The sequence below is a fragment of the Lutra lutra genome, chromosome 4 (assembly GCF_902655055.1).
Source record: "Lutra lutra chromosome 4, mLutLut1.2, whole genome shotgun sequence".
NCBI classification, from domain to species: Eukaryota; Metazoa; Chordata; class Mammalia; order Carnivora; family Mustelidae; genus Lutra; species Lutra lutra.
In genome coordinates, this window is record NC_062281.1 from 182826907 (window position 1) to 182843257 (window position 16351).

The following is a 16351-nucleotide window of genomic DNA, read 5'->3' on the forward strand; positions in this document are numbered from 1 at the left end:
CAACCAATATATATGTACAGTAAAAAAATTTAAAATCCCTTTGTAAGTAGAAAACTTAAAACTTAAGACTTCAGCAAGTGTAGCCTTAGCACATGGTTTGTGTGTGGCATCCCTGAGGAAGAATTTTAAGGTTTTCCCTTCTTGGGTACTCAGCTGTAAACAACAGAATAAAGGGTGTGTGTGTGTGTGTGTGTGTGTGTGTGTGTGCGCGCGCGCGCGCGCGCGTGTGTGTTGAGCAAAAGTCTGTGGAGGAGAAATCTAGCTTGCTCTTAACTGGGTTGCTTCTTGTATAAATGGCGCTAAAGACACTTTAGAGAAAAAGAGCAAAGGTTAGATGTTTTAAGTATATGAACACATAAAAATGGAATAGAGTCCATAAAAAGGGATACAAAGGATAGAAAGATTAACAAAGAACAAAGGAATTGAGCAGGACAAAGAAATGGCACAAAATGACTGAAACCCCTTATGAACAGGTTGAATATGATGACAGAGTGCCAGCACACTGGTCACACCATTAGTAAGCAGTTTTTGGTGCTGGTGGTTAAATTTTATACAGCTCATTTTCCAACTGATGGAGAGGATGGCTATGACTGTGAAAGCTGGTGAGATAGTTAAAATGCTAACTATACAGCCTGAGGACTGGGCTAGCAAGTGCTTAAATGGTTTCCTAATAAATCTTTAGAATGATGAGCACATGCATTTGAGTATCAGCCACATTGCTGTGGCCTCGGGGTAATTCTAGTGTTTATTTCCCTATATTCATTACCCGCACTACCTCTACCCCACCACAAAACACCTACTTTAAATACATTGGCTTTGGAAAGTTCCATTTTTCAACAGTATGTACATTGCTGAAGTCCGTTCATACCAAAGTGACATGACAATTCAAAGGGAATTCCCTCTTTCCTGATGCCAGGGTTTACTTTCTGAGAACCCTTCTTGCGTATGCAGATCAGGCGGCAACTTTCCCAGTTCTTTTCCTGAATCACTACTCTGCTCTGTACTGTCTGGATACTTAATAGGAATGAATGTGAGGTATCGAATTCACCGCTGTCTGGTTGTTCAACTCTTCCATGGTCATCAGAAAAAGGCAGTTTGTGCGGTGGCTAAATTGAGAAGCGGGAGATGCCAGCCCCTCTAAAGGCAGACGGATCTCCAAGGAGACCTGGTTAAGACCTGGGAGCCAACTAGAGAGTAGCGAAAGGGCAGAGTGTGAAAAGAGGGCTCCTCGGAGGAAAACGAAACCGCACCCAAGCTAACGGGCACCACCGGGCAGTGCCCGGGAGAAGCGTGGGCCGACGCACCGCCGCCTCCCGGGCGTCCTCCCTCCTCCGAGCGCCCTCTTGCGTTCCCGCGCACCCGGCCGGGGAGGCAGGTCGCGCGCGTTCCCTCGACTCCCGCGGGCTGGGGGCGCGGTCGCGGTCGCGCGCGGGGGCGGGGCCGGCACGGGAGTGCGCGCGCGCGCGCGAGACCGCGGGCAGGGGGGCGGGGCGGCAGAGCGCGGCAGCTGGGCCTGGAGGACAGCGGCGGCGGAGACGACGAGCGGCAGCGGGAGCGGCGCTGAGAGGCCGTGCCGAACGCGGGCGCCAGGAAGGGGGGAGCGCAGAGGTAACGCAGGACGGAACAGGCGGGCGGGGAGTGGGCGCGGGCTCGCTGGACCCCGAAGGCGAGTGGCCGAGGCCGCTCACCCGGGGCGCCGACGCCGCTCCCAGAGTGGAGGGGGCGGGGCGCTCGGGTCCCCGGAGGTGGTGCCTTTTGTCTGCCTTTCTCGGCCGCTCCGCCCTCCCTTCCCTCTCCCCTACGACCTAGCCCCCTGCCCCTCTCGTTGACGCCTCCTCCGGGGCCCTCCAGCGCGCGCGCTCCCGCCCTTGTTTTGTTTGGATTGGGGGGAGGAGGGGGTAGCTCTTCCCTGGTCCAGGGCCCTGCGTCCCAGCGCGCCTGCGCCAGCGTCCCCCCGCTGCGTTCCGATTGGCTGAGGCCTTGCGCATGCTCCCGAGGCCCGCGGCAGACTCCGCCGCCGCCCCCGCCCTACCCTCCCCCTCCGCCCCACTCCCTCAGCGGTGTTCGGAGCGGGTTCGAAAGATGCCGGCGGCGGTGACTGGCTGCGGCGGGCCCGCCCCCCGGCTTCTCCGCCTTTGCCGCCGCCATTACGGAGCTCCCAGTGGTGAGTGCGCGGAGTGCTAGTGCTCGCGGTGCGCTGTTTCTGGTGTCGCGCGGGCGACCGCTGCCGGGGTTGTGGCGTCGGCCTCGGCCGCGTGCATCCCCGGGCGCGACCGACGCGCCCGGAGTCGCCGACCGCGCGGAGCTTGCGCCGCAGCTCCTCGGTGTCCGCCGCCGAGCCCTCCTGTCCTCCGCAGCGCTGCCTTCCTCTTGGCCCCGCGCTCCCCCGCCTCTGCTCGCTTCCCGCACCGGCCGCTCCCTGCCTCTTTGTCTCGGCTGCGCTGTTCCCCGTGTGCCTCTCAGCGGTCTGGGCGGGCGTTTCCGAGCTGCCGCTGCCGCCGCCGCTGCTGCTGCTGCTCCTGCTCCTGCTCCTGCGATGCGGGCCTGAGCTTTCGTTTTCCCGTCTGGCATGCCCGGAGCTTGTAACTCACCGCGCCTTAGAAGGTGTGGTTTTAATTTAAAAAGTCGAACTCGTGAATGTGGGCGTTTGTCAAGAGCTGGAGGCAGGTTTGCTGAAGTGAGAGCCTCAGATCTGAGTCTTGATACCGACTTGGCCACTGTCTGTGACCGAGAACGGGTCACCTAGCCTTTGGGGGTCGGGGGGGGAGTATTCTCTTCTGCACGGAGGATTGGACAAGGTGAACTTGATTGCCTCTTCAGCGTACAAATTCTGAATTCTCTGTTGTTTATTATGCTCCTGACTTTTCATTACACTGAAAGGCGAGAGTCCAATTAAAAATACGTCTAGGAATTCGCCTGGGACTTGATGGGAGGAAGCTCTCGTGTCTTAGAGTGAAATTAGATGTGACTGATTTTATTTTGGAAGACACTTTGATTTTATCTGGCATGGGCATAAAGCTACTTGGAGCTTTTTAAAAGGTTTTGTTTTGTTGTTGTTTTTTTTTTGTTGTTGTTGTTGTTGTTGTAAAATCTTTTTTAAAGATTTATTTATTTATTGACAGATTACGGGTAGGCAGAGAGGGGGGGGGGGGAGTAGGCTCCCTGCTGAGCGGAGAGCCGGATGCGGGGTTTGATCCCAGGACCCTGAGATCACGACTTGAGCCAAAGGCAGAGGCTTAACCCACTGAGTCACCCAGGCGCCCCCCGTTTTTTTAAAGTTTTTAGTGCTCTTCTGAAAAGTTCAGTTTACTATGTTTCAAAGTAGGAGTAACATTTTAAAGGTTTATTTTGTGTTTTGTTTAGTTTTTGGTTTGGCTGAGTTTTTAAACTAACTTGGACGATTTAGGGCGGAAAATTGGAGGAAGTACTCTGAACTGTCCATAGATGAAAATCTTAACTATTTAGGCAGTTAACGTTGTGATTGTCTTTCAAGGGGGAGCAATGTAAGTGTCCATACATACCATAGATTCCCAAGGTAGACACTATTTAGGTACATACTGCTTTATTGAAGTGTAAAAGTTGGTGGGGTGGGAGTTGCCAGCAAATTACCGGCATGCTTTTTGTGACGTTACTATTAAGTCAGAATACAGTGAAAGACAAGGTTGCAAACAGTTTGATATATTCTGTGCATATAACTAGTGATTTTGTAATATATAACCTATTGCACATTTTATGATAAAATATGAAATAGTAGTACTTTCCCTAAAATGCGTATCTTCAAGGATATCAGTAAACAAATACATTTTTAACCTCCTACTAATTTTTCTATTGCTTTCTCATAACGTAGAAAAAAATAAAAACTCTGAAATTCCAGACTTTATCACCTCTTTCTATTGCTGGCATTAAATTCAAAACAATTTAGAATTTCCTTTTAAAAAGGCAACTCTTTGTGTAGTTAATCTAACATTTGGAAAAAAAAAAAAAGAACCCAGATTGGAGACCACAGGAGGACCACATAAATCTCAGGTAAACTCATATTGGTTTTGGCACATAAAAAAACCTAGCTGGAAAACTTTTTCATCTATTCATCATCCTTTCATTTAACAAATACTTGTTGAGCACCTATTCTGTGCCTTGTGTATTCTTAGGCACCAAGTATGCAGCAGTGAACCACCTAGATAAGATCTCTGCTGGGGAATAAACATGGTAGCCTAAAAGTCTGATTATTCAAAAGTGCAGCAACAAAAAGTTAAATTAATAGGTACATGGTGATGATAAGGCAGTGTGAGTTAACCATTTTGTTAGCTCTGTAATGAACATTGAACATGTTAAGTAACTCATTACCCAGCCTATTAAGAAGAAAGTATTACACACTGAAGCTTTAAATTCCATGACCCTTCCCGAGGAAATTCAGAGCTGAGGCAGACATTTTTCTTTTAAAGTTAACTCTTTCCCCAATGTGGGACTCGAACCCACAACCCCAAGATCAAGAGTTGCACTCTCTATGAGCCAACCTGGTGCCTCTGAAGCAAACATTTCTTAATATTTATCCCAAATAACTTTGGGTTTCATTTTTGGAGTGTTATTCACATACACTAAATATAGTGATGAGTAGTTAATTAGATGGCATTGTTCATTTAACTTTTTTCCCCAAAATTTGTCACAACACATTATGTGTTGGACACTGTTCTAGGTGCTGCAAATACAGTGTGAATTAAAGGTCCTAGACCTTGTAGTGCTTACAGTGCATTTGAGAGAGATACATAATAAACAAGTAAACACATATTTTGAATTTCAGTTGGTATTAAATGCTAAAGAAACCCGAAGAATGGGGAGGATGGGAGGCCTTCCTGAGGGGTGTGACATTGAGCAGAAACCTGATTGGAGTGTCTAGGAAAAAAGTGTTCGAGTTTAAGAGAACAGCAAGTGCATACATCTGAGGCAGGGATGAGCAGAGCACAGTGCCTGGACCAAAAGAAAGTTTTCGTGTTTGGGGTCAAGAGTAGAGTGATGGTTGGAGTAGTAGGAGGTGAGATTAGTAAAATAGGGAGATTATGGTAATTGGGAGGTTTTGAGCAGGAGAGTGTCAGGATTTATATTTTTGGTGGATGCAGCCAGAAAGTTGGGCAACTTTTTTTTTTCCCCCCAACCTGAGCATGCTTCTTACCCAACCTAATTTAAATTGTCATTTTTGTCCTTGGATTAATGATGTCTAATATCTTTTTATGGACCATGTGCTTGTTGCCCTGATACTAGTTTGATCACATTGGCTTTAGTAGTAGCTTCCTTTGCATGTCCCCTCCCCTTTTAACTCATTTGTTTTAGTTTTGAGTAATTAATACAGTAGTCTGGAAAGGTTTGATACTTTTTTCAGTATTGTGTTTACAGGGAGTTGTTTTTTTTTTTTTTTAGGATACTCTATGAACAGAGTCTTCTGAAGGTTTTTGTTGACTTCACAGTAGCATTTTCAGCATAGCTAGTGTCATCGTGGGTTAAGAAAGATGAATTCATTAGGCATATCACTCTACCAAGAATAACCTGATTGTGGTGGTTTAATTCTCTGTAGGGTTCACATGTGAAGACAGCAGCAGATTTGCTTAGTTTTTTTTTTTTAATTGTTCGAGAAAACATATTACTGTGTAAGTGCTAGTTGCATGAATGAGCAGGTTTTTGTATTCAGATTATTCCAAGATAGACTTTTAGGTTTCACAAGCCTAAATAGTGTTCTTAAGCCCAATGTGGCTGTCTTTTCACAAACCAAAAAAACAATTATTCTTATTTCTGTATTTTATAATTCTTTGAAGTGAATTGCTTCAGGAACATTTTAAGTAGTTTTTATAACATAATTTTAAAAATATTCATGGATATTACTAATTTACTCTTGATAATAAGTTTTAGTGCATCTTGAATTCTTTCAGCTGCCTTTGCTTGCAGCTGATTGACAAGTCACAAGTCTGGCATTGCTCTTGGGGGTTCCCATAAAAAGATTTTCCCTGTGAATGTGAAAGGATTCTCTATGTTTGGGTTTTTTGGATTTATCCTAGTTATTGTAGCTTGGGACTATTACATGACAAATAGAAAGCTCTTGAATTCCTAGACAGGGTCAGAGCTTAAAGTAGAGGTTGAATGACTGATCTGCTCTTCCCCAAGTCTTTGTTAATGTTCATTAGCACAAAGATCTAAACACTCAAATGATCATTTTCTTATATTGTGTAGAGATTTTTATTGTAAAATGTCATTGAGTCCCAGATGAGCTTTTTTTTTTTTTTTTGAGGGCAGAGAGTATTAATGATCAGGTAAATTTGAGTGACTACATAGTCACTCAAAACATGGGTTTTATCTTTGAATATTTAATTATGTTCTTCTGTGCTAGTTTTGCCTACTTTAAAAATAATAAATAAGGTCTTGGAGGCATACTTTTGTTCTCCTAGGTGATAGTCTAAATTTGCTTCTCTAGGTCTGGAGGCTCTTAGAGTATCACATTGTCTTCAGCAGGATTTTTTCCCTTGGATTGCTTATCTAATGGAGATGAAGTCAAGGTTGCAGATTATTTTCTTAATCCATTTGAGACAATAACAACAAAAACCTTCTCTCTTCAGTATTGAGTAACATTTGACTAAACTGTTCCTTAGTCTCCTTATTCTGTCCTTTCTAAGTTCCTGATGGTACCCGGAGGGGATTGGGGATAGGTTCCTTAGGAGCTTTCTTGTCCGTGTTGCCTTTGTTCATGTGGAAGGTGCAACAGCTGCTGTGGCTTGTGCATTTGTCTTAGTGGCTGCTTTACATAGTCTATATTGTGATAGTTGATTTTATCTTTCTGAATGATAACTGATCAAGTCATCTGTCACTTACTTAAACGTTTTATAGTTAATTTTTTCCCCTTTGGATGTGTATTAAATTTAGACATTTAGTTTAGTTTTGTTTCTGTTAATCTTCACACCAGGTCTTTTCTGTGCTTTAGGTTGACTCTTCACACTGAAACCATTAGGAAAAATCCTTGTGGTTAACAGCAGAGGCTTCAGAGTGTAACCTGTACTCGGGCCTAGAAATTATTTTAAATGGCGACTGATACGTCTCAAGGTGAACTCGTCCATCCTAAGGCACTCCCACTTATAGTAGGAGCTCAGCTGATCCACGCGGACAAGTTAGGTGAGGTAGGGGCTGACACATTCTTGAAGCTCACTCTTGGATCAATCCCTGACTTCAGGCCCTTCTGGGTCCTTCTTGGTACATGTTCCTTTCCTTACTTTGGGGAGTTCTGGGTTGTGAATCTGAAAAAGGATCAAACATACAAAATTCTTTTCATCTTCCCTTTCCCCTCAAATTCCTGAGAAAACCTCCAACCTTCTAAATTTATTCCAAATCAAGTATAATTACCTGTTTCCATTTGAAATCCTACCTAAAATAAAATATTTTGTAAAGTACATCTTAAAAACCATATTTATTACTTCAAAAAAACCTGTTAAAAGTAATTTGCATCAGATCCTGGAGTCGACTTGAAGAATTCTCCTACATCTTCTGACACCCAGTTAGGCCCCTTGAGAAAGAGAGAATAGAGAAGTTTTCTTATGCATGTGTGATTATGGCTGTCTCTTTTCTTAGAAGGTAGAAGATAGCACCATGCCAATTCGTCGAACTGTGAATTCTACGCGGGAAACTCCTCCCAAAAGCAAGCTTGCTGAAGGGGAGGAAGAAAAGCCAGGTAAAGTAAAGCAGTAGACAACCTAAAATGGCAAAAGTTTCTACTCCAGTTTGGAGTATCCCATAAATTCCTTTGAACTTAATTTCTTTTTTCATGGCTGTTTTGGGGGGACATTGAAAGAGAGAAGTGGTACCTTATAGACACATCATTTCCAGACCAAAGTGAGCAAAGTAAGAATTTCATCTTCTCTAAAGATTTTTAGAAGGCAAAAATTTCATGTTCTCGGAATTAAAAAGAAAATAGTTGGCAAGAACAGGAACCATCAAAGAGTGGCTTCTGGGCATACCGTGTCGTGGTGATGAAGGCCGTGGAGAAATGGGGGACTTGAGCCTTCAGGATGGACAGTGCAGTGTCACCCAGAAATCATCATGAGGCCTTAAAGGAGCAAATGGGCAATCAGATTATTGGTTTGTATTTGGCATTGGTGGAGAGAAGATCAGCTAGACATAGTTGGGAACATAATGAATCAAGAGAAATGTAGATCCATCAAACTGGGTAATAGTGCTCCTTTATGGCATCTTTGATCACCTCTTCCTCTTTTCCTTGTTTTTCTTCTTGTGACTTTTCTTTCTTTCCTTATCCTTTTCCCCTTTCTCCCTTGCCTTTCAGCTTTGGTTTGCCAGGGAGGAGCACATGGTGCTGTCCCTGTTGTGGCTATTAGAACTAAATATTTGCTGACCAGCATAGATTGGGAATAAAAAATATGTGCACGCTGTTGCCTTTATACCTCACTGCAGCAGGAGTCTACTCTCTTTCCAGCTGCGGTTGGGTTTTGTTTCAAAATGACTGTTAAAAAGATGGTCCAGATGAATAGCCTGAGGCACTGAGGAGCTGTGGGAATCAGCGAGTGAGAAAGGAGAGGCGCTGGTGAGGCGGAGTCGGTTATTTTGTCCGAACTGCACTTCACGGCCCATCTCAAGTCACATTTGCTTAACGAGGGTCAGCTAAAAGCCACTAAATCACTAATGGCATCAGTTTTCAGAACACCTGCCGAGAGTTTAGGTATTGGAGAAGTCAACCAGGACTTTAGAAAGGGTCCGTATTCACTTCACAAGTTCTGTGTGTAATCCCCCATTATAGGATTTTGTATGTAAAAATAATAGGATTCCACTCATATTTTAAATTTTATAAATCCTGCATTTCACAGAGACAGACACAATAGTTTATTGAGTTGGAAACAGTGTCTTATACATACTGCGTAGTTAGTGTCTGTTGCATTTACTGCACCTTTATTAATCCATCAACTGTTAAGCAGTTATTTATTTATTTATTTATTTATTTAGATTTTATTTATTTACTTGACAGAGATCGCAAGTAGGCAGAGAGGCGGGCAGAGAGAGAGAGAGGAGGAAGCAGGCTCCCTCCCAAGCAGAGAACCCAGTATGGAGCTTGATCCCAGGACCTTGGGATCATGACCTGAGGTGAAGGCAGAGGCTTTAACCCACTGAGCCACCCAGGCGCCCCTAAGCGTTATTCTTGAGAAGATAATGTGAAATTGAATTTATAGCTCTACTCTTAGAGTAAAACCCAGTAAATGGTTTTTTCCGTCCTTTTTAGAATAAGACAATGTATAAATAAGCATAATGACTACTAGTAAGTTCTTACCCATGCAGGAGTTAAATCGGTGGGGTGAGGGGTAGTAAAAGATATGATTAAAAAAATACGTTTTACAGTTATTATCTGAGTCCACAGATACCATTGTTATAATGAAGTTCTAGCTTTAATACTTTGCAAAGTAGTTCTAGAACCAGCAGGAGAGGCCAAAGGAGAATGGGAATCACCCACATAGTGCATGTGCACATACAAAGCACTGTATGCAATGCCCATGATAGATCCGACGTACGATTACTGAAACTTGGAGACATCAAAGAACTTGCCCTAAGATAGCAAGCTAGAAAGTTGTAAGGGCTGAACTTGAATCCAGGTGTGTCTGACTCTAAACCTCAATTTTGGCTAAACGTATATGGGAGGATTTTCAGCTGATATGCAAGTCCTGCTGAAGGGCATAACTAGGATGAGATCAACAAATGATAGTTGACTGTCCTGAAATTCATGGCTTAGAATTTTAATTTGTCAAAAATTAAGAAATTCCTTTAGAACTGTATATATGTTTTGGTTATAAGAAGGAAGTGGCATTTTTTTTGTTGTTGTTGTTCTCTTAGAACTTTTCATCATGATAGTAATTTGTTCACATAATTTAAAAGACCAAACTCTTTTTTTTTAAAGATTTTATTTATTTATTTGACAGAGAGTGCGTGCACAAGTAGGCAGAGCAGCAGGCAGAGGGAGAGGGAGAAGTAGGCTCTCTACTGAGCAGGGAGCCGGATGTGGGGCTTGATCCCAGGACCCCGGGATCATGACCTGAGCTGAAGGCAGCCACTTAACCGACTGAGCCACCCAGGCACCCCCTTAAGTGACCAAACTCTTCAAGCTTATACTTTTATTTTTTTGCCCAAGTTTTGCCACTGGAGAGTCCTTTTCCCTGCTTAACCATATCTGGCGTACTGTGTTTTGTAGTAACTGGTCAAAGAGAAATGCTGAGAAAGACCCAAATTAGCAACTGCAGACCTCACTATTCCCCCTCTTGGATTTCTGCTCTTGTCCCAGTCCTTTAATGTGGAAAGTAGGTGTTAATTTTCTGTTACTCATTCCCTTCCTAAGATTTGTCTGTTAAATTATGAAATAGCTAATTTCTTAATTATGAATCTTATCATTAATATTGCAGATTGTGGGCAAGAGATTTGATTTGAGATAATCTCAAATTGCCTGGTCCATCTCCTTTTCTCACCTAATAATCTGGATAAACAATCCATTGAATAGGCAGTTTGAGTGACCTAAAGAAGGAAAGAAAACAGCAACTGATTGTCATTTGTTTGTTTTAGAATACATCTGTCAGTTGGAGCATTTAGATTTTCTGTTTAATAAATTAGACTTTTGCCCTTTTATTGACTCAGTCTCTAATGTATCTACTTGATCCAATTCTGCTCACCTGATTTTCTAGAACCAGACGTAAGTTCAGAGGAATCTGTCTCTACTGTAGAAGAACAAGAGAATGAAACTCCACCTGCTACATCTAGTGAGACGGAGCAGCCAAAGGGAGAACCTGAGAATGAAGAGAAGGAAGAGAATAAGTCTTCAGAGGAATCCAAAAAGGAGTAAGGAGTCATGCATTCTTGCTATTTATAGTAATTGAAGACTGTGTAAAAGGACTGTAGATCAGATCGTTTAAGGCATTATAACAGTGGTTTATGCTAGATATTTGCTGTGTACTTGGATTTACTTTTTAGAATTATTGTTTGAAATAGGTTTGTTATGTAGTTGTATGGCCTATTAGAGTTTGTAGTAGTTATCGTAATAGTGGTTTGAATAACTCAAAATTCATTGCTCTTGCCTTTGGAATTTTTTTTGCTTAGAATTCATTGTGGGAGTGTCTGATATTTTAATCATTGACATAATTTCAATAAGAAATGAAACATGACTCTAAAAATCTGACCTGGGAAACACTTCACCATTTTATTCCTGCCTCTGCCTCTGTGAGTTGTTTTTATATGCTTCTGTAAGAAAACATTAGTCTATACCAGCTATTGCCAGAGTCACCTAAAACTCTGTGTATGTTTGAAGAAGTATTCATCAGTTGGAGGGTGACATTGAGAATCTGAAAGTGAAATTTGCTACTGATAATCTGTACAATGTGGTGGCATTTCTTTTTTATCTTTATTTTTTTTTTAAGATTTTATTATTTATTTGAGAGCGAGCGAGCACGCACACAAGAGGGGGAGGGGCAGAGGGCGAGGAACAAGAGTTCCATCCCAGAACCCCGAGATCATGACCTGAGCCAAAAGCAGCCGCTTACTGGCTGAGCCACGCAGGCACCCCAGTAATTCTTTTTTAATTTAAAGTGGGTTTTTTTGTTTTTGATTTTTTGTTTGTTTGCAGGACAGCTGGTCTTGTTCTGTTCTTTTCATAGTTGGTCAGAATTGTTAAGAATTGCTTTTTAAATGAATGAATAACTTAGTAATAACTGCACTCTCTGGGTGTAGTCCTCAGGGAATCCTTTATAGGCTTAAGTTCTCTGGAATTTTTAGCAGCTACCCTGTATTTTAGGTGCATGGAGTGCTATTGTTATTTTTAGAATACAATTTGTGTAATGCTTTATGCTCACAAAATTGTATTTACAAATATAATTCTTGCAACAAACTTGTAAAATATTTGGCCTTATATTACTATTTTACAGCTGAGGAGGCTGAGACTCAGGTCACCTGCCAAGGTCATACAGCTAGTAAATGTTAGAGCAAAAACCCAAACCCAGGTCTTCCAACTTCAGAGCTTGAGTTCTTTTCACTGTGCTAAATGACAGCTGTTGTAGTTAGAATATGTTTTAAAATTCTCATTTCTTTAGTGTGCTGGACCTTCATAGTGCTAATTTATCTGACTTCTGCAACTAAGGGAAAACACCTTTTTGTTCATTTATAGTATCCAATTTTTTAAAAAGGTTTTATTTTGTGAAAATTTGCTCATGTATCACTTTAGTGTGGAAATAAAACATTAATTTTTATCCCTCCCTTGTCTATTCTTCTTTCTGATTTTATACCTCTTTCTGCAGTTTACTTTGCATAATAACAATTCTTTGTTTTAAAGTGAAAAAGATCAGTCTAAAGAAAAGGAGAAGAAAGTGAAAAAAACAATACCTTCCTGGGCTACCCTTTCTGCCAGCCAGCTAGCCAGGGCCCAGAAACAAACACCGATGGCTTCCTCCCCACGTCCCAAGATGGATGCAATCCTAACTGAGGCCATTAAGGCAAGTTTTTATTACAAGCAGTTCATCTTAGATTTATTTTGTTCGTCTTTGGGTTATTTGAAAATGGCATATTCCTGTCCAGACATGAGAAATCTTACTCTGCTTCCTAAAAAGAAGAAAGCCATTGTGAAGTTCATGTTTTGTTTTTGTTTTTGTTTTTTAAGAAAATCACATTTGGCGAGCACTGTTAATTTTTTAATTCAAATTTATGAGAGCAAGTATTTTTTAACTTTAGTGTTTTGGTTAAATATAGGTTTTTTTTTTTTTCCAGTTTATTGGTTAAATATAGTATTTATTTGAAGGCTGAACCTGTTAATTCATTCGACAAACATATTTAAGGACTAACTTCTGTGTATCTGTAACCCTGCTAAGGATATAGCAGAGAAGAAAACAAACAGGGTCATCTTTGCCCTTAAGAAGTCTGATTCTTACTGAGAGTAACTGAGTAGCATAGAGGATTTTTATTTTAAAAAGATACACTGTCTTTAGGTCCAATTCAAAGCTGAGCGTCTAATACTGGTAATAGCTAGCTTTCTCACCTGAGCTCTAAGAAACCCTCTTAAAAACCTTACTACTTTGCTTCATCACCAGAAATTCTCTTTGCACAGTTTTATGACTTTGCTGTAATCCACTGACTCCCATTAGTTTACCAGTAGCTTGCTTATTTTAATTTTTAAGGTTTTCTTCTAATCTGACCTTGCCTTTTTTGTTTAAGTTTTTCTGGTTATGCTTACCTTGATAATTTTGCATGATGAGATGATAATCTCACTAGTTCCTCTTACCATCTCATCATCCAAATTAACAAAATGCCCTAATTTTAGGGACCTTATTGCTAGGATCTCAGTCAAAATTAGGGATAAAGACCAGCGTAATCAACGGTGGTGTACAGAGGAAAGAGGAGTCTTGTGGTCATTCTCAGAATTTGAGAATGACACATGAACTGGAAAAGGGTTTGCCTTCAGACCTCTCCCTGTACTCTTTTTTTTTTTTTTTTCCCTGTACTCTTTTAAGAGGGCTCTCAACTCCTTAAAACTTTCTTGGTCTAGATAGCTTGACTGTAGTGAGATCTCTTTTCTTTGTATATCCTTTCTTCCAGGATTTCATTCACTTCATGACCTCTCAGCCTAGATTTTGAGGAGCAGAGTTACAATGAAGCTGGAGAAGGGACTAAAATTTTAAAGTAGTGAAACAAAAAGAACAATATAATTAGGCCTGAAGAGTGGTTTGAATCTGCGCATATTTGCACAAATGAGGCTATGTGTGTGTATGTGTGTTCCATGCAACGTAACAAATCATGATTTCAGACCACTGATACCATTTTGTGAATAAACAGGAGTCCTGATATCTACTTCCATCTCTGTCAGTTTGGTGCAGCATGAATTGTTTTAGCATTAGAGAGTTCTTTTCTGCTCGATTTTCTTAAAAGATTAGGAGTAAACTTTAATAGGTTGTAATAGATCAAAGATACTTGAAGTAGGTGAACCATATTAACACAACTTTGTTTTATGTTGTACAATTTTTCTTTATTGTCAAAGTATATAAAATAACATTCAACTAAGTCTTTATCCAATGAGAATTAATTGACACGTTTAGTTTATAGACAACGGCAACACAAAATTGGTGTACTAGCCAATTAGGTTGGTAACAGATGCTCTTTATGTAAAGCATTTGAAAAAAATTTGCCACCTTTGTGACGTAATGACCTATGTAAGTCTTCCATAGTCATTATTCAAATGGAATATAGATAAATTGGATGGAAACAGAAGAAGGCATTTTAAGTTGCAGCCGAATGCCCTCATTGTTACCCAAAACTCTGCTTAAGATTTTCCATCTGTAAACCTCTTTACGCCATTTATTCAGATTATCTTTATGTTCTCTGCTGATATTCACACAAAGTCTACAGAGAAACATTGGTCCTTGTATGCTTAAAGCTCATTCCATAAAGTGAACCAGATCTGTAATCCTACAAGTAATAAAAATGTTGTGTTTTCTTCATTTTAATGCTAGAGATCTGTCTTTTAAATATAGAATAGAATTAAAATGGGAAGAGGTTCTTCCTTGACACACAGAATATCGTTTGTATGTTGTATTTTTGCTTTGCCTGTCTTGAAGTAAGTTAAAATTATTGTTGCAAAAAGATTGTATTTCTGTATTTTTCAACAGCCATGATGATCTGAAGTTACCTGAAAGACTACTCCTTCTTTCTGCCATTTTTATCATCCTTTGTCAAGTTCACCTCCAAAATAATTTATTTTGAAAACATGTCAGTTTTTCTGTCTAATGAAAAGCAGCGAGTATAAAGTAATGTGTACGGTTTGGTAAATCTGTTTTCTAGGCATGCTTCCAGAAGAGTGGTGCATCAGTGGTTGCTATTCGAAAATATATTATCCATAAGTACCCTTCTCTGGAGTTGGAGAGAAGGGGCTACCTCCTTAAACAAGCACTGAAAAGAGAATTAAATAGAGGTGTCATCAAACAGGTATTAACCAATTATTGGGGATGAGATCATTTCAGCATGTATTAACTATAAGTCCACAACATTTAGAGTTTTTGTGTCCTCTTTTGTAAATTAATATGACGATGAAATGCTTAAACTTAACCCATTTTTATTATTTGAGACTAGGTTTCAGAATCACGGGTGCCGGTTACCTTTGATAAGTTAACTGTTCTGGAGAGCAGAAGCATTATGATAGTGTAATTTGTTTCTGGTGCTCCTTGTACTTTTATAAATTTTATCTATTTTATCATGGACGCACCAGTCCATGAGCTAGGGGTGGGAGGAGGGAGGGGCAGAGTGAGAGAGAGCTAAAGCGCGAGCGCGGAAGGGAGAAATTCTTAAGCAGATTCCATGCTGAGCACAGAGCCCTACACAAGGCTTGAGATCATGACCTGAGCTGAAATCAAGAGTCAGATGCTTGACTGATCCACCCAGGTGCCCCATAATTAGATTTTTTGGGGGGGCCACTTATGCTTGAGATCACCTAGTACTGAAGATGAGAGCTAGGATTAAGGAATCATTTTCTTGGAGCAGCAAAAAAGAATTATTCTTGTCCTGTGTTTGTTAGTTTTAAATCCTAAGTTATATAACTAGACTCGTTACTGTTAATGTATTTGTAAATAGGTTTACTTTAACTTAACAATATTAAAGCTTGTTAGGAGCTCAGAGAAGACTGAGTAAATTGAGACTGGTCTAAAACCAATATTGATTTCAGGCCTAAATCCATGTAGTTTTGCATAGTACATAAAAATACTGCTTAGAATCATAAAAGTTTAAAGTTGGAATGGACTTTATCTTAAATCCTCTTCATAGGTCCAGTAATCACAGCCCCATGGTAGTGGCAGAAATGGTCAGAGGACCTAGTTAACTGCATTCCAAGAGTCCTCTTTCCTTTCTTAAACCTTTCTGCACAGTTTGATTAATACAGAATTCTGTGCCACTCAGGCATTTACATTCTGATTAGGAACTTTCAAGAAGTACTTCATTCCACAAATATATATTGTTCCTGTGTGCCGGGTCCTTAGGGGCCCATCAGTGAGTAAAACAGATTCCTGCTGTGGAGCTAATGTTAGAACTTTCTCAGAATGTTGTATAACGATAATTGTATGGCCTTCAAAACAGTCACTGATTAAAAGGTATTATCTAACCAATGTAATTAGAACCAAAGACTTGTCCTCTACCATAGAATATGTCAGCACAGTTTATGAGCTGGCTTTGTGGTGTGTTTTTTTTTTTTTTTTTTTTTTTTTTTTTTATGAAATATAGTTTATGACCTATTCTTGCCTCGTAGGCTGACCTCAGTTTGATGCTTAAACAACAGTTTATAGGCTGAAAGCATTTCAGCTTGAATGCT

General features: G+C 40.8%; 1 protein-coding gene across 9 annotated transcripts in view; it reads left to right on the forward strand.

Annotated features, from left to right (window-relative positions):
* Nucleotides 1–1457: 1457 nt before the first annotated feature.
* The window catches only part of HP1BP3 (heterochromatin protein 1 binding protein 3), a 37766-nt gene continuing 22872 nt past the window's right edge, over nt 1458–16351 (forward strand). For 2 of the 9 annotated variants that reach the window (XM_047725619.1, XM_047725628.1), the window contains exons 1-6: nt 1458–1608; nt 6962–7154; nt 7603–7702; nt 10704–10857; nt 12341–12500; nt 14836–14979. In XM_047725619.1, the coding sequence (XP_047581575.1) occupies nt 7059–7154; nt 7603–7702; nt 10704–10857; nt 12341–12500; nt 14836–14979 (654 nt within the window). In that variant the 5' untranslated portion in view covers nt 1458–1608; nt 6962–7058. The other 7 variants (XM_047725623.1, XM_047725620.1, XM_047725621.1 and 4 more) reach the window with 7 other exon arrangements.